An 18,374-nucleotide genomic window follows, 5' to 3' on the forward strand; every position below is an offset into this window, starting at 1 on the left:
ATCTGATGGCAGCACGTCTTCGATGAGTTCACACACACCAGCAAGAGAGGACCGACTTCCTTATCCTCCAACCAGCCGAGACGGAAAGATTTAATGTGGGCCCGGGTAATGGAAGTGGTGGCTGAGTGGATGTTGTGAAGTTGAGGGGAGGGGGGGGGGTGATGGAGGTGATTGAGACCCCCCGTCTGTCTCGGTGTGACCTCTCGTCCTCTCCTCCCCGCTGAGCCGAGAACCACACATTCCCACAAAGCGCACACCTCGTTGCTGCTGCTTACGCCGCGCTGGCTGCAGACTGGTGACAGGACCTGTAGGGAACCGATGAAGCTTGCTGCTAACAGATGGCTGACTGTCTCCCCGAGTCACTTTTGGCCCAAAACATCATCTCTGAAGACGCCTCACCGGATCATTAGTGGGATTTTTAGATCTGCCTGCTTTGAGAGATAATGAGACATAATGTTATTTATTTGTCAAGGCTCTGCTTTAGCGCTTCTGAGTTTGGTAATTGAGTGTTTAATTTTGAGAAACCTAATCTGAAGTCACTTTGCGATTCTGGAAAAGGTTATATCAAATCATGTAAGGTACAGAGGGAGACTATTGATCACTACTATTGATCACAGCTGGGCTGTTCTTTTCTCTTCCCCCTTTTGTCTTCATCTTTGTTTTCGCCTGTGCTAACCTGTGAGGGTTTAACGTGTGATAAACCTACATTTTCCTTAATCCTTAAAAAGGCCGGATTCAGCGGTCTGGCTGTTGGAGAAGCTCAACTCATTACACGGCGGCAACTCGCCATAATTAGGAGCAAACTGTTTGCTGCCATGCTAAAATGCCATTTAAATGCCAAGTGGCAGCGAGGGTGTGTATAATATGTGGGATCTCTGGCCTGTTGCTGGAGCCTCTCTGCTGGATTGTTGCAGCTGCCAGACAGAGGTTACTTGGAGATAAGTGGCTGCGCTTGCTGCATCGGCCCACACTGCCCTTGTTATCCCAACAGCGAGGACCCCCCCCCCCCTTTTCAAAAAAAAAACCTCCCGCACTCCATGCGCTATTGTTAGCAGAGATGCTATCTGCTCAATGGAGGAGGGTTGGTTGACTAATTAATGTACAGCTGTGCACTGATGAGGCAACGGCTCCTGCCGCCGCCGGCGGGATTCGGTGTAGAAACGCTCTGATCCACCGGAGCTTTTCATTCATGGAATTATGTTTTTAAAGTGGAAATGCGTTTTGGAGTTTTGTTAACACGGCAATGGTGGTGCACATTTCTGAAAATGGCTTCCAAGGTGGAACTTTTTTGACAATGCTCGGACTCGGTTCTCACTCACTTTGTGAATGTGAAACCCGAAGCCTTAAAAACTCCTTTAGCCGTGCACAGATGATTTTGGCTCGTCGGTCTGCGCTGCTCTCACGCCCAGGCGACTGTTTTGACTCGGCTCGTAAGTGTTTGGCCCCTGAGAGCGGCCACAGGCCCATAAAAGGAGAGCGTATCAGCGCTGTGTGCTTCTGCACAGCATCACAAGGTGTCTGGAGCCCACCTGTCAAGCCTCACCACAGCCATCTTTAGCACCAACCTGACAACAAAAAAAGAGAGAGAGAAGAAATAAAAGCCACAGAGCAGGCGGTTCCACGCCAGATGGTTGATGTGCTATGCTTACATGCTATAACAACGATATTTATTATGGTAATACGTCACGCTAAGCTTGTAGTCATTGGCTTTCCTTGAATGAAATAAAGCCCTGTTTTCACTGAGCTGGTGCAGCAGCCACCAAGCTTTATAGCCTTTAAAGTAAAGCAAGGCTGCAAAGGCTCTAGTGTGTGTGTGTGTGTGTGTGTGTGTGTTTGCATCGCTGTATGTGAGCAGCGTGTGTAATCACTCCTAGCTGGCGGGCTCAAAGGGAGAGGTGGAATCAATGCAGTGGGCTGTGAATAGAGGGAGAGAAAGGAGGAGGCTGATCAATATCATAGCAGCAGGGTGGGGTAATATCCACTTCATGCAGAGCCGCCACAAACGGGGAGGATTGTGTGAGCGAGGCACAGGACACGCAGGAGAAGAAGAGAAATGAGAGGGGGGGGGGGGGGGGGGGGGGGGGGGGGGGGCTGTGGTAAAAAGATGCAAATCTCCACGGCGCCGGTAAACAAGAGACTCGGTGTCAATCACCGCGCCAAGTGGCACATTTAGCATTCTCCTCTCTGCCGCTACCGTTCCAGCACTGCCGGGGAGCGATGGCTCGGCGCGGGGCGTGGCCGCGTCGCGATCACGTACGGCGCTGCCCGCCGTTTAGGAGGGCCGTCAGTAATCACGCCGACTGCTCGTCAACGTCCGTGGGATCACTCCATCATCGGCCTATCATATCGCTCCACACACAATCTGTTAGCTGCGTCCGCTCAGTTATAAAGAGGCAGCCTGACCAGCCTCCACCCAAGGACAGGTGGATGTCAGCCACACGGACAGAGAGCTGCTCACGCCGCCGGGAGAAGCGCTCTCTCCTTGAAGGTTGCGCGCGCTCGACCGGATCTCATGCCGATGCTGATTGCACGGTGTGGTGAGCTGCTTGATTTCACTGGAGGGGCGTGACGATCCGGGCCGAGCCGATCCCGGCCGGCTACACGCCGCATGGCCGTTTACAGCCGGGAGACAGGATGCGATGGCGGAAAACTGAACTGCGCACTGTAAACGGACACTTCCTCTGTGGTGGAAGGAAGTCCCCATCAAACCATATGGTCACACCGGGATGCACTCATTGAGTGTGTGTGTGTGTTTGCATTCCTGTTGTCTTCTCTGTGTGTTTCTGCGAGTGTTTGTAGTTTGTTCTCTTCCGGTCCCGCTGTACTGTATCTCACCCCCCAACATGCTGTTACTACTAATTGCACTGACCCGGCTTCTCATCCAACACACCTTCCAGACATTTCTAAAGATGTTTGCCGGTGTCACCTTTCAGCGACGATGACAGGGGGCAAAGAGAGGGGTGGGAGTGAAGCGAGGAGGAAGCGCCGCGTCAGGCACAGCCTGCAGCCTTCCCCGTCCTCTCTCTTCCCTCCTGATAAACAGTCGTCCTCTCCTCTCTCGACACAGAGAGCTGAGGCAAGTAATTCCCTCGTCTACAGCAGAATCCTCTACCTTCTCCACCAGGTTCTGCACACCGCCGCCGCCGTTGCTGCTACGGCTGCGTGTGTGTTCAGAGTATGCTTTTTGATTTACAGGCTCACACAGATAAATGGGCGGAGGAGGCTTTGATGTGCCCGGGTTGCAGAGTGGGGATGTTGGTGTGTTGTTCAGCCTCTTTGTCTCGCTCGCTCTCTTTCGTTGGCTGCTCTGTGTGTGTGCATGTGTGTGTGTTTGACACACTAAGCTCATCATGACTCCAGTGTTATTTGTTTTTTTCTTCCATGTCCTGCATTAGAGAGCGGTTGTTTACCTACCCGTCTGTTTTATTGTTCTGCGTATGAGGAGTCGGCACCGTGGGCTGCTAGAATCACTGTTTCTTATTTCCTGTCGCTGTCCATTGATCCGCGGCCTCGTTCTCTTGCGACAGTGCCCGGCGAAATGTTTTAAATTCCCAGCACCTTTCCCACTCAAGGATGTAATGACACATCAAAATATATCATTACTGTATGGAGAACGTGTAACATCTCCTCAGAGCTGGCAGCGTGTGAACACAAATGTCTTTAGGTGTAATTTTCCTCCTTTTTTTTTTTTTTTTTTGCAGTTGTACTCTCAGCATGTGCACTCAGTTAATGTCTCACTTGAATCACTCAAACGTTCTTACACCTTTCTCTCTTCTGTCTTTCACATCCAGTGTTTTTATTCGCACAACTTCAATCACTTCTATCTAATTAGAATCACATTCAAATGAATCTGCACATTTATTTTTTTATTCAAATATCATCATTTTTGAACAGTTCAGGATTAATAAGTTGATGTTTTTCTGTGTTTTATGAGGGAATGTGTGAAGTATTGAGTCTGTGGAGCTGACTGACGCTGAACAATGATGCCCTTTCTATTTAAAACCATCTTTTAGCCTCACTGTTTAAAGAACAGCCTTGTTATAATGCCTCTCCACTCAATGAAGGAAGTGAAATCCTATGAATAAGTCTCTCACTGTGTCTATAAATTCATTTCCAAGTGAATTAGGCATTTACTGTGCATTAAGGTGTATTTTTCCAGCCCGTGCAGAAACCCCCGTCTGTAATCGCGGTACAATATGGCGGCTGCAGCGTCCTGCAGCACGGCTCCTTCCAGCACTGGGCCGGTCTTGTTATTGCAGCTGTGTTGTCTACAATACATCTCTTGTTGCAGCACAGCAGGAGGCTGCTCAACGCTTCTGGCCTCTGGACGTGCGTGTGTGTGTGTGTGTGTGTGTGCGCTCACACATGTGTTATGATCACATTCCTCCCCAGCATTCAGACTCCAGTTGCCACGAGGAGCCTTTTTGAATTTTGTGGGCTGTAACTGTGTTTGTGTTGGAAAGGCTCGTAACCCCTTTAAATCTCTTAACACGCATCTCGCCTGCCGCATTTGCATCTACACGGATATATTGTCTCACACACACTCACACACAGGCAGGTAATTTGCATGCGATTATTTGCATATTGTACAAAGCAAGCACGCCTGACGGACCACCCACTGCTCGGCATGTGCGGCATCTGGCTGATACACCGTTTACATGATGTACCACTGATAAGGCCGGTGTCATCACCGCAGACTGACAGACAGACAAGGTCACCTTCAGACGGAAACGGAGCGGGGAGGAGTCGGAGGGGGGTTGCAGCAAAGATGGATATCGAGTGAGGCGGTGACCACAGATAAAACAATACAATCACAAGCGGTGGAGCTGGTGGCGATGCGAGGTCTTCGCCGCTGATGGGTTTCACGCTCACCGTTAACACCCCGTGTTTGCATGATCCTGAGATTATCCCTCCTTTGTTTTGCATGAACCTCCAGCTGTCTTTCACCACACCTCTCTCTCTCTCTCTCTCTCTCTCTCTCTGCTGTGTGTTCTTTAGCAGAAATGAGCTCTGCTGTGTTGCATTACAAGGATCATAAATATTCTCATGAGCTGCAACTGTCAGTCCGTGCTGACCTCAAAGAGCGACACGATCAAGAAACCAGTTTATATGAGCAACGTTTTGAAGTGAAAATGCAAAACCTTTGTTGCCACTGAAAAAACAACTTTTTGAAAACATACTGCACACCACGGCCAAAATAAATTGTCATAAGGCACATGCTCAGTACATGGCAGGGGTGTTGAATGTATTGCATCGCGATGTGTTGACAAAACAATGGCTTATAATGCAGGAAGGCTGTTTCTTGATTTTAAATGCACTGCACTGTATCGGTTCCAGTTTAGTTTTTTACTGGTACAAAACACTTGTCATGTTTGTGATTTTCACAAATCAACTTGACTGCTTGTTTTAATGATTGGAAGAAGAAGCCTAGTGCAGTAGTGAAAACAAATTGGGGAGTAACAGAGTGATGCATGGTGATATTGAATCGAGTCGTTGACAAAATAATTGGATTCGAATCGAATCATAAGACCTGTGAAGATGGACAGAACAATACAAATGTCCGTGCACTCCCATTGCTAATGTTAACAGCATGTTGTTCTCCGCATGCGTGTGTGTGGTTTCAATACAAATACAAACAGCACCCACTAGTGGTCTACATTAAAACTGCACCATTTGTCTTTTACGCTAAACTTCTCTGAAGCAAACACGCCATCCAAGTTATTCTGTGTCTTTATCACTCTCTCTGACACACACACTCACACACTCTGCCGTTCGACCTGACAGCTGCTCCTACATTAACTCGACTTGACACACTCGCATAAGCCCAGGGACACTGTTCCTTTCTCCCTCACAGCGCGGGATTTGAAGTGGCACACACCTTTGTGAGTCCCCAGTGTGTTGTTGAGCGGACACACAGCGCGCGCGCGCGCACACACAACCCGTTCCACCCTTTCACACTCATACTCCATTAACCTGCACTTTAGCACGGAAAGTTAAACATGTGCATGTGTGTGAATAGCAGGATGGGGGAGGGGGGGGGGGTGCATCGATTAGCATTGGCTTAAACTAGCCTTCTCATTTCCTGTCTTCCATTACAGCACTCAATCAGCCCACAGCTCCATCTCAGCCTTCCCTCTGCTCAGGAGACACACACACCCAGGGTTTGGATTAGTGGACTGGGCAGACGTCCAAAATGACAAATCCACACATACACACACATAAACACACACACACACACAGCTTGATATTCATTTCCTTTCTGTGAGCGTTCCTGCTCTGTTCGTCCACAGCTGTAGTCCAGTCAGCATCAGGAGGACGTCTCATTACCTCACCAGGCTATGCTAACAAGGCAAAGCTAACAGCACCGTGGATTACAGGCGGAGAGAAACAGCGGGCCGGTTAAAGACTGGTCTGCAACACAAAGGAAGTCTGCTTCTTCCAGAACGTGTCAGCATTCCAACATTTTTTTTTCTTTCCTTCCCCTTGTTTGTCTCACTCTGAATCCTGACTCATGGGTATTACCTTGAGACCAGACAAGTCTCTGCTCTCTTGAGAACATCCCTGGCTACACACACACACACACACAGACTGGCAAATACAGTAACACGCACCGGAAGCCAGGTATCAAAGCGAGAAGGCTTTGAAGCGGCTAAATGAAAGACTGAAGGCAGGAATGACAATGTTTTCTGGCAGGCTTTAACTGTGTGTCTGGCTGAGAGGGAGAGCTTGGGAAATAAAGTCAGTATTATGATCTGAACACCCAGATATGAGTTCTCCTAACCGCCTCCATCTGTCCTCCTGCAGCCTGCGTTTGAAGTCTCACTTGGATCTCCGTTCTCGTCTACACCCTGCGAGTGCTGCAGGGATCGCTCCGTCTGTGTATTTGCATTTAGCTTAAATCGCCCAACACCATTTGTCAGGTCCTCTGGGCTCTTTGTCTGTGTTGTGCAGTTAATGATGATCATTACTGAGCGTGTTCTTTATGTCCTCTTTCCCTTTGACTCGTGCAGCGCTGCTCTCTGCACCGTCACTTAGCTCTTCTTAAATCTCTTGGCTGAAACTGCCGCGCGGCGCGAGCAGCATTGGAGGCAAAGGCAAATATTTAAGTTGGACAACAGCTTGGCCGCTTTATGGAGCGAGCCAGCCGGCGCTGGCGTTCCCGCTGACCTCGTCGATGCAGGAGGAGTGCAATGTTGACAACGTGATGCATCTTTTGTTATTTCTGCCTTAAAAAGCGTTTTTTCGGGAGGTTGCAGTTTGAAATGAGGTGAAACGGATCGACCCGGTGGAGATGTGTTGTTGTGAAAGCATGCTGCATCAAAATGATCGTGCATGATGAATTCGAATACTTTTTTTTTTAATCTGAATTTTTTTTCTTATCCATCCTAATTGCTTTACATTAGTACCCCGATTTCCCGTGTTTACAAGGCAGCGTTTTCCGGCGATAAAACCAAGGTCATGTTGTGGTTTGGGAGTGTGTTTGCATGACAACGGTGCTCAGAGCCACTGAAAACGCAACTTTTGGAAAACGCACCAACTCCGTTTCCATGGAAACTGGAGAAAATCCGCACCACGGCTGCAGTAAATAGTTTGTAGCGTTTTGTTCTGTGCGAGCATGTGACTGTGGCTTCATCACAAAACCAACCAGCAGAGCCAACGCGAGGCCGGGCGGCCATGCTGACTACGACTTTGACTGTTTACAAACCGTTTTAATATATATGGGCTGGAATCGGACCTTAGATGTGAGGAGTGTGAACCATTTGACTGAAGTGGGATGCTCAGTTGGCGGCGGCTGCGTTGGAGAAGTCATGTGTGGCGCTTGCGACTCTCCAGTGTGTGAACGGCGCCCGTGGTTTGCAGTAGTGGCCGTCAGCCTTGAAGTCCTAATTAGTATCATCTGTGAGGCTCCACGTGACCCGACTGTTCTCCTCTTCCCTCGCTCTCTGGCCCGGATGACGGGGACCCGCTCGCGTCCTCTGACGTGCCGCCGTGCATCAGCCTTCCTGTACGACGTGTGACTCTGCCACCCAGTGATTTGTGCACATCTGCATTACAGGGGGTTTGAATTAAGGGCAGGCATGGGTGCTCCGGTTCAAAGCCACACACACACACACATACACACACACACAGACGCACAAAGAAACGAACAGCAAATCTGCCCACTTTGAATGGGCTAATGCTCATCCAATCCAATATGGAGCCGGGCTGACAGATGGGCCCAGTGTGTTCAAAGCAGAGGCGCCGATTTAATATCCAAACAGGTCAAGCCAAAGCGAGGCAGCGAGAGAGACACCCCTGTGTCAGCACGGCGCAGAGGTCCTGCCAGCACCGCCACCACAGCTGGGACTCCCCTCCCCGCCTCCGCCTCCCCCACACTCTCTCTCCATCAGCTCCTGTTGCCAGGCAGGGACGCACCGTTGCACACTCGCTCCTCACAAACACCGTAATCAGCATTTGCTTAGTGTTATGATACGTGCGCCGAGAAGAGGAGGCTCGACGCCAAGAGCCTTCCTGCAAAGTGTCCGAGTGCTCGGCGTGCGAGGAGAGGAACCCGCTCGCTCTGACAGTCTGATGTGGAGATGTGGAGGGGCTTTCTCCCGCCTCTGACACACAGTCCCCGCTGCACTGCTGGCCGCCAGAGGAATAGTGGTGCTTATGCTGAAAGCCTGTTATTTGTGTGTGTGTCTGTGTGTGTGTGTGCGTGCGTGCGTGCGCGCGTGTGTTTTCACACAGCATTCTGGCATTTCTTTTTAACAACCCCCTTTGTCAGTCACTGAGATGTCCAAGATTGCATGAGCACAGCAGATCTCTTGTACCTCGCCAGTGTGTTCACACTTCGTTTTTTGAGTGTGTGTGTGTGTATGTGTATGTGTGTGTTCTGTCGTCCAGATGGAAGTGCTTATTGGGTGCTGGTGTGCTGGCATATCTCTCTGTCTAAGAGTGAGAAAGTCAGGGAGTGAATGAGAGAGGACTGCAAAGAGAGAGAGAGCAGAGTGGAAAACCCTTCCAATCAGATCCATCATCTTTCTGTGTGTGTGTGTGTGTGTGTGTTTGTGTGAGTGTGAGTGTGTGTGATCTTCCCAGCCAGCTCTTCCTGCCTTCCTCCTCTAATCTTATCATGTCGGAGCAGCAGATTAGTCCTCCCAGATCTCATCTCTGCCTCCAAATGCCACAATCAGCCTTTTGTTCTTTGCTTGGTGCTTACTCTCCCTGTGCGACGGGCTCGACGAGCCCTCCCACCGTCCCCCCCCCCCCTCCGCGCTTCCGTTCGGAGCCTCCGTGTCAATGTCACACCACTGACAACCTCGAACTACCAACCCCAGAACCTGCCCGGCCCCTCGGGCATTACCTAACTCAGCTGTTGGAGCTGAAGTGCCCGGCGCTCCCGGCCGATGCCTTTCCCATTTGACCTCCTCCGCCGCCGCCGTCTCCTTTGTGTCGCGGATCTGTCTTTCCTCCCTGCGTGTGCTGAAGGAAGTCATAGATCCTGGCTGCTGTTGTCACCAGTGAGCAAAGGAGCAGCGGCAGCAGGAGGAGGAGGAGGAGGAGGAGGGAGAGGGTCACTTACGGAGTTGGCAGAGGAAGAGGAGAGTGTTTGAGAAGCAGAGAAAATAAACAGAGGTTTCCTGTTAACGAGGTGCACCGGGGGGGCTGTCGGGTGGGAGCAGGAGGATCTGGTATTGTTTAAAGCAGAGCTCTAGTGTTACCATGCGAGGAGGGGAGGAGGGGAGGGGGAGGAACGGGGCATTAGGTTTGGGGGTTACAGGTTGTAACAGGCTGTAAGGCACTGACCGTATTGTAAATGCCAGTATGGAGACACACTGTAGAAACACTTGGCTTTCTGATTTCAATCGGCTCTCGCATTGATTTCCTCGCACTTAAAAGCCAAAAAAAAATTAATTAATTCAGCCTCCGCGAGCGATTACCTTCACAGATTTCTTTCTCAAAACAACAAAGCTGGTTTCTTTTCACATTTAAAGCCCTGTTTTCTTCTCCCTGGCTGTAAAACGCCTGCCCTCCGTACCCCCCCCCCCTCTTTGTCGCTCTGTGGCGGTGCACAGAGGCCCCGGCTGCAGAGTTGACTGCACACACATGCAGCAGCACAAAGAGCGCTGCACAGCCATTATGGACCCAAGGGGCCGGCCACCTTTAGCTCGTCAGAGGGAGAATTAACTGACTCCCACAATGCCCGCCTTGTTTCGCCGGCTTTCAGAGCCGGCGCTCAGCACGCCGCTCTGTGCCCGTAAGAATGGCGATGCATTTTTATATTTATTCAACAAGCAAGTGCACCTTTAAAGTCTTGTAATGGTTCCAACAGTACATAACCTTTTGGGAAGCAGCAGCCCCCCCACCCCCATATGATGAGCTTGTTGAAGAATGCCACAGGCCGGGCTGAGCCGGCAGGGAGGGGGCGGAGGGGGAGCTATTGTGTTCAGCCCCAAAGCATGACTCTCAGATTTATATCACCTCAGTGAATAAAGGGGCAGCCTTCTTCCCCCGGGGGGGGGTTTTCTGGAAAGCAGGAGGAGGATAGTTGTAATTTTAAGTCTGAGGAAATGAGACGGACTTTCTTTACCCCCCCCCCTCCTCCCCTCCTCCCCACCTTAATCCAACTGCATTGTTCCTCCTTTTTACACTTTCTCTTTCCCCTGCCGGTCTGGGCAGTGGGTGAGTCAGTCTGCTGGCCTCTCTGCGGCGAGCGGTATTCCCAGGGTTTCGGGCCCAGGAGGAGGGAGGGCAGGGCCATGTTTAGCCTCTGGCAGGACAGACAAAGATGGCTGACATTGTGCTCGGCTCGGCTCGGCTCCACTCTCTCCAGGCTCCGAGGAATGTCTCTAATCAATTCAGCATTGTGGTTCTTATATGTTCTCTCTGTCATTTTCCGCGGCGGGCTCGGAGCAGACAATACCGCCGGCCGTCGGCGGCGTGGCGAGTCCGGGCTGTCCATCATCCGCCTTCATTTTCTCCTCACGTTATCTACTCATTCCCTCCACCCCGCGTGTTTATAGAATTGCGATAATTGAAAGCTGTGCTCCACTCCCACTACGTGCTCCATATGTTGCTCCCTCCGTTTTTTTTTTCTCCTCTCCCTCGTTTGCCTGAGAGGCTTTAACGCCGCTGTGAGCTTCAGAGCGCCAGTCTGCCGCGGCGAGCAGCAGCCACTCGTAAACGGCCGGGATACTGATGATAGTGGAAGTAACATTTGGTCCGCGCTCTGCTCGGCTGGAGCTAACGCAGCCTAATGAAGGAGGTGTGAATCTTGTGCAGTTTGCGTCTCGCTCTCCGAGATCCCTCGGATTTTGTGGTTTCAGGAGCAGAAAATGGAACGTTGAGGTAGCAGACCGCCGGCGCTCGCCGTCTCCTTAACGTATTAATTATGCACAAGCTCCAGATAACGGCGGTCTGTTGGTGTGGACCGGAGGTTAGGATGGGTGGGGGGACATGACGTCATCCACACACACACACACACACACACACACTGTACGCCGTGCAGATCTCCATCGAATCACAATAAAAGTGCGGTTGCGTGATGCGGCATGCGCGCCAGCCGCCTTTTAACACGTCCAGCCTCACTTACTCACTTGTTCCTCATCCCCCTCTTCTAAAGGTTGGAGAAAGGGGAAGGAAAAATGAGAGAGTGGAGGAGTGGAGAGGGAGGGGGGGGGCGAGCAGTGGAGGTTTCAGGGAGGCTGTGATTTGCTTGGCTGCGTGTGCTCAGTCTCCTCCCCAGTGACATAACAGAACAATGTACTCTAAAGGCTTTAAATATCTTTACTCTGACCTCATGTTCCTACACACACACACACACACACACACACACACACACACACACACACACACACACACACACACACAGGGCGGATGTCAGGCTGTCTGTCTTGCATTACTCTGTCTCTTTTCCCCTTCCCGTTCTGTTCCATATGCGTGTCTTTCCTGTGGTCCGGTGCCGGTGTCGGTGTCGGCGGGGCTGCAGGTGTTGCCCCCCCCCCCCCCCCCCCCCCCCCCCCCCCCCCCGTTAGTTCCTCTCACCACGGCCGAGCCCCTACTAAAGATGGCCGATAAGACGCCATCGCAGGCCGGCAGTAGCTGTAATGTTCACTCAAAACGCTGCGACGGGCAGTTGGGCTTATTTGAAGGCGCAATAAATATTTTACAACGTGAAATGAAAACAGTATTTTGCCCTTTTCCATCCCTCACCTCAGCGCTGGCCTCGGTTTCAACCATTTTTCTCCCTCCCCTCCCTTTTCTTCTCCCTCCCTTCCCTCTCCTCCTCTCCCTGGATTCTGTTCTCGACTCAGTGCTGCCACCTGCTGGCCACTGCAGCGATTACAACCCTCTCCTGTCGTTGCACTCCTGTAAAACTCCAGTAGGTGGCAGCACTTGTCCCTGTCCTCAGTGAGGCAGGGTTACTGTACCTGTGCGTGTATAACCTTTAGAGCAGCTCGTTAAATATGGAGCAGCTCATTTGAGTGTTGTGATTAATTGAAGAGAAACTAAAAGCAGGAGATTGATTTGCAGATTCCTCCTCCTCCTTCCCCGTCCTTCCCCCTCCAGCAGCAGCAGCAGCAGCAGCCATCCCACTGTTTACTTTATTAAAGCTCTAAATGCTCGACAATCCCTTTTTAATTGACTTGGTCGCTCTGCATGCTTCCTGGCATCCGCCAGCGTGAGTCATAAACAGTGCATCTGCACAGCGCCGCTCGCTGCCAAGAGGCCAGTTTGTGACGTCGTAATCAAACAAAATGATGTCTGTTTATTCTAGTGTGCGTTTGTGTGTTTGTTCACACTGGCTCTGTGTGTCTCTGTGTTACAGAGTAAACGGGACCATCTGCTGATGAATGTGAAATGGTACTACCGCCAGTCAGAGGTGCCTGACTCCGTCTACCAGCACCTGGTCCAGGACCGCAACAATGAGAACGGTGAGAAGAAGACGCCTGCACGGACATCATACACACACACACACACCTGCCTCGGTGATGTGTGAGCCGAGCTGTGAATTGCATTTCAAACAAAAAAAAAAAAAAGGCAGAAGACGGCGTCCCGGGCGAGCCGAGCCAATCCGGCGGCTCCGTGCCGTTCCCCGGGTAACACTCCTTCAGGCCAGACAGCAGCGCTGTGGAGTGTTAATAACCCGCTGTGTCATGTGACCCTCAAACACACACTAACACACATACGCTGCCCACGCCGTCATCACACCCTGACACATACACATCTACAGGAACACGCTGTCAGGACGTCTCGGCAGCTGAGGAGTCAGATCGCCTTGACTGGAAGGACGAGCGAGCGAGCGAGGGAGGAAAGCTGACCTGGAAACAGATTTGACTTTAGAATTAAAAAAATAATATTAATTTCAAGCAGAAAACCCTCTTTCTAACTAAATAATATTAACTGCACTGATCTAGTAAATGTTTGAACTGCTGACTATTCAGTGATATTTTCTCCATTCTGTATTAATCGTCTTGAAAGGCGGGGAAACATCCTGCCTTGCACATTAGTTACTCTGGTGCGTTCCTCCTCTGAATGACTCCACTCTACATTAATTCCTGAAAGTCATTATCTGGAACTGCCAGTTAGCAGCAACCTGTTTAGCTCTCCATATGCTCACATTGAGCTCGGTTAACAGGGAGGCTCCTTCTTCAATCCGCCGCCGGTTTTTTAAAAAAACAAGCACATGAGAACAAAACTGAACATTTTCAGTCTACATTCACAGTTAAAGTGAAAACGCAGAAGTGGAAGAGACGCTGAAAACGATGCAGTGTTTTGATCTGAAACCACACACACACACAGACACACACCTGTTGTCACGTCCCATTAGCATTTAGCAGCTCCCGTTAGCCAGCGTTCCCCGAGTGACTGAGCTTTTCTCACGTCGCCTCGTCCAATACAAACCACTCTAAATATAAAGTGTCTAAAAACGGCCCTGAAACAGGAGATCACAGGAGAACCGACCTGCTGCGATCCACCGAGGTGACGAGCCTCTCCACCGTTCTCATGGACGCTGTCGGACATTTGTCAGCAGGGAGTCGGGATTATGAGAATAGACATGGCAAAGCCACGGCTCGGGCCGTTTGTCAGAGATGAGTCCCGGCTCCAGCTCAACCCCTGCAGGACCAAACAATTGCATAGTAAATGTGGAGCTGATCACAAGTTCTCATTACTTTAGTTGTTACACACATTTGACAGCACTAAGGTCTTAAAACCAAAGCTGCAGAATCCCACCTCTGAGTATTGTCAGATTTGTTGGGATTAGATTATTTTCTTATTTTTGAGTCTAAAAATAACCGACTAAACGTTCAACTTCATAGTGATATTGTAAATATTTGAGATGCTGCCGCGACTCCTCCCCCTCGGCCTGTTGAGAGTTGGGTATTTATTGATCACACGTGTGTTTTCTGTCCCACAGACTCGGGCCGGGACCTGGTCATCACAGACCCGGTGGTCCGGAGTCGAGAGCTCTTCATCTCCGACTACGTGGACACTTACCATGCTGCTGCTCTCAGGTACACACACACACACACACACACACACACACACACACACACACACACACACACACACACATTTTACTCGCAGTCACTCGTCACTGGAAACATTTTTATTGATGTAGCCATGAAAAGTCTAAATTTACTGCTTTTTTTCATCACTGTAATTAATGCTGCGTTCTCCTGTGATTTAAATTTGGAAATATTGGTCAGAGTGAGACATCTGTTAATGTTGTTCATGTGAAAAAAGTGCCGTTTATTTCAAAGGTACCAGGAGAGTTTAAGGAAACTGGGGGAAAAAATGAAGCGTGATTGAAGAATATGATTTAAAATTGCTCTTAGTATGATACATTTGTAAAGTGTGCGTGTACTTTAGGCATTGTGATGATAATCAAGCTAAAAATGATAAAATATGTAGGATCTTTAGTAAATTGATTAAATATAAGAAACACAGGATTGTCGGTAACACTGTCTTTGCTCTCTGAAGATGAAATGTTTCCTATAGAGGTTTAATAAACATATAAAGCAGCAGCTGGCAGCTGAGAGATATGTTTACTGTATTATCCTGATGTTTTTATGAGAATACATCATTCCTGTAGATTTGTCAGCTCTTCCTGCATGAACAACGCTAAAATCTGATGCTGATGCAGCATTGAAATTCGGGCTGCACCAGTTAACGTTTTGGACGTGGCTCTCTTCTGTTCCTGCTGCTGAAGTTTGTGATGGACGCCGTTACGTAACGCTCACTGGGGTGAATCAGGGAGCTTTTACGAGGGATCAGTATCAGACCAGATACAGAGTTTGGGTTTTACTGCGAAGCTCCAGATGAGACTGTCACAGCACTGATTTAAATGGCCCTGTGACACACACTCACACACACACACACACACACACACAGTGCAGCCTGCCTCATTTCCCTCCGTGTTGGTTCTTTCTCTTCCCCGGTTTGTGGGCTGACCTCCCCTCCTCCCCTCTAAGCAGAACCATGTGTGAGCAGCAGAGCCACGTCCTCCACAGACCGCCGATTTCAGGGAAAATTAGCTGCGACTTCTCCCGACACAGAGCCCGCTTTGATTCGGCTTCATTCTGCAGGCTTTAGATAAACGGGAGGGAATTCCAGCGGGATGCCGTAACGCCGCAGCCCTCTGAAGACGGCTCTCCTCGGCACCCTTTAATCTTATCCGGGGAGGAAGATACCGTTCCTCCCGGCGCTCTCGTTTCCACAGAGCCAGACAGCAGGGTGCTGCAAACAGGAAATGGTCTCAAGATGTGGTCAGGGAGCGAGAGCCGAGGGGCGAACAGGGCGGGTCGAGTCGCCGTTCGCCAGGCCACGCCGGTGTTTACGGCGGCGGCGGCGGCGGGCCCGGCTCCACGTCTCTCAGCAGCGACAGGCACCAGGTCCCTGGCGCTGCGCTGCGTTCGTCTCCCCCAGTGAATCCACCTCCAGGCAGCGCCTCATTAAAGCTGCTCCGCTGCTGCCAGCCGCTCGCTCTGACATGTGCCATGTTTGTTTTTTTTTTTTTTTGTTCTAATAAAGCCTGTCTTCTCTCCTGCAGGGGGAAATGCAACATTTCCCATTTCTCCGACATTTTTGCTGCCAGGGAGTTCAAAGCCCGCATCGACTCCTTTTTCTACATCCTGGGATATAATCCAGAGACCAGGTGAGGAGACGCCGTCCAAGCTGTCCCCAACAGGAGTAAACACACCCTCCACCATTTCAGACATCTTCCTCCCCAGTAGTCTATAGCAGAGGTGTCAAACATAAAGCCCGTGGGCCAAAAGCAGCTGCGCAAGAGGCTCCAGTTCGGCCAAACAAACCATCAAGCAGCATTCAGTTTTTTTTTTTAAAACAAAATTAAAAAGTACACGCAAAGCCACACTGAGACCTGAGCTGAGAGGGTGAGTGTGTAAAAACATGCAGACATTTCACTCTATTTTGCGCCAGAAAGTATCAATAAATATAATATTTAACGTCAAATGTTTTCGTCACAAACGGCTTCTTGTTGAGATGATAGTATTGTGAAAGTATCGACACTTTCATCATGTTTACTCTGCGTCACAACAAAGAAAAGGTTGAAAGTTCGAGTCTGCCGCTATTTGCCCCTCTCCAGATGAAATTAGGCTGTTTTTGGCCCCTGAAGTTTGACACCTCTGGTTTAAAACCCTCAAATATTCAAACTAAAACATGTCATGTTTGCTGAAAGTAATTGGAACGATTCAGCAGATGCTTCCAGTTGCTTTGCCGTCGGGTGATTTTTCATGCCATAATGTGATATTCATATTTCTTTTATCGTGTACTTTTTGTGAGGATTTAATAGAACCGGCCCACTATGCAGATAATTTCTTTGTTGTTTTTATTCCTTCAGTGTCATATAGCAGCTCCAGTCATACAATGTGCACATTTCTTTTAAAAAGAGTCATTTATTCCACCCGGGCTGTATTTCCAGCGCTGCTCTGTAAGGAAGCCGTCTGCTCATTACTGCTGACAGCGTTATCTGAGTGCGGAGAACAGTCCTAATGTGGGGTAATTACAGCCTCTGAAAGCCCCCCGCCGCCTCTTAATCGTCCGGGCATTGTTTGTCAAACGACACGTCAGCTTTTAAATACACATCCTCGCCTCCGAACGGGGAGCTGATGAGGAGTTCCCCGGGAGCGTTTTGACGCGCCGCAGCAGGTGAAACGCGGGCGGGAATATGACGGGAAGTGATGGATTTCCCGCCCTGGGTCCGGCCGGCGCTGGGCCGGAGTGAGCCGCAGCGTCGGCCGGGTCAGTCAGGATGAAACTGAGGTGGTGGAAGATTGTTATTAAGACTGCAAGGATCATATTTCACAGTGTCATATGCTTTCTCAGTGAAATTGTTGGTGTTTTCCTCTTTACAAGTGCCTTTAAAGCTCTGGATTGAATGTAGTTGCAGTTTCTAGTCTAGCTAGTATCTCTGAATCATGTCGGGTGAGCTGGATGCTTTGGATGAAGCAGATGGAGTGACCTCTGACCTGCTGGGTTACAGTGAGGCCACTCCTCTCTGCTGTGATGCTGTTTGGGAAAAAAAAGCTCACGTGTTGCTCTGACAGCAGTCCTTCTGATCGGCACTGTGGGCTGCCAGTAGGGAACCCCCTGTCTCGGGGGTCCCACTCAGCCCCCCTCCCCCCCCCCCCCCCCCCTCCCCCTCCTCCCCCTCCTCTGTTTGGTATTCTGAGCGTCATGTCTGCAGCAGCATTGCAATTTCGCTCCTGTTTATTATGGCGCAGATATACGAGGGGAGATGAAGTCTGTATCCTGTGTGTGTGTGTGTGTGTGAGTGAGTGTGTGTCTGTCTGCCTGTACTCGTGTGTGTGTGTGTGTGTGTGTCTGTGTGTGTGTGTGAGGTCGCAGCACATGCTCAGTCTCGTCTGTGGAGGCGCGAGCCCCGCTCGCGACGCTGTACGTGCCTGCTGAGGTCACAGCACAAGCTCAGTGCGCACCTCTCCGGAGCGGATGCGTGCTTCTCCATTTTGAGCCGAGCACCTCCAGAAAGGTGTGAGAGGGAGAGTTTGAACGGCGCCGAGCCGCCTCACGCACCGTGTCAAGCGCGCGACCCCGCGGCTCGATGTCAGAAATGGACGACCTGTTCAGCCCCCGGAGGTAGGTGCCGCGCTCCGGGCGCCGCGCGCCGCCTGTCGCGCTGTTTCTCCGGCGGAGCCGCGCGCTCCCCGGTGTCGCTGTCATTGTGCGGACCGGCTCGCTTTAGTGTCGCGGAGGATGCAAACGAGCGTGCACGCTGCGTGTGTGTGTGTGTGTGTGTGTGTGTCGGTGTCCGGAGAGCCGAGCCGAGCCGAGCTTGCGGGGAGACTGCAGCTCTCGCACCGCTGCGCGTTTTTCCCTTTTCCTTTTTTTCCTTTCTTTTGCGCCGG

General features: G+C 50.5%; 1 protein-coding gene across 7 annotated transcripts in view; it reads left to right on the top strand.

Moving 5' to 3' along the window:
• Positions 1 to 18,374, top strand: part of rerea (arginine-glutamic acid dipeptide (RE) repeats a) — a 120,956-nt gene that overhangs the window by 74,226 nt on the left and 28,356 nt on the right. For 5 of the 7 annotated variants that reach the window (XM_030118716.1, XM_030118715.1, XM_030118718.1 and 2 more), the window contains 3 exons: positions 12,815 to 12,920; positions 14,405 to 14,501; positions 16,040 to 16,144. In XM_030118716.1, coding sequence (XP_029974576.1) covers positions 12,815 to 12,920; positions 14,405 to 14,501; positions 16,040 to 16,144 — 308 coding nt within the window. Of the gene's footprint in view, positions 1 to 12,814; positions 12,921 to 14,404; positions 14,502 to 16,039; positions 16,145 to 17,988; positions 18,106 to 18,374 lie in introns of those variants that run through there. The other 2 variants (XM_030118720.1, XM_030118721.1) reach the window with 2 other exon arrangements.

The sequence above is a fragment of the Salarias fasciatus genome, chromosome 20, assembly GCF_902148845.1.
Source record: "Salarias fasciatus chromosome 20, fSalaFa1.1, whole genome shotgun sequence".
Taxonomy (NCBI): Eukaryota; Metazoa; Chordata; class Actinopteri; order Blenniiformes; family Blenniidae; genus Salarias; species Salarias fasciatus.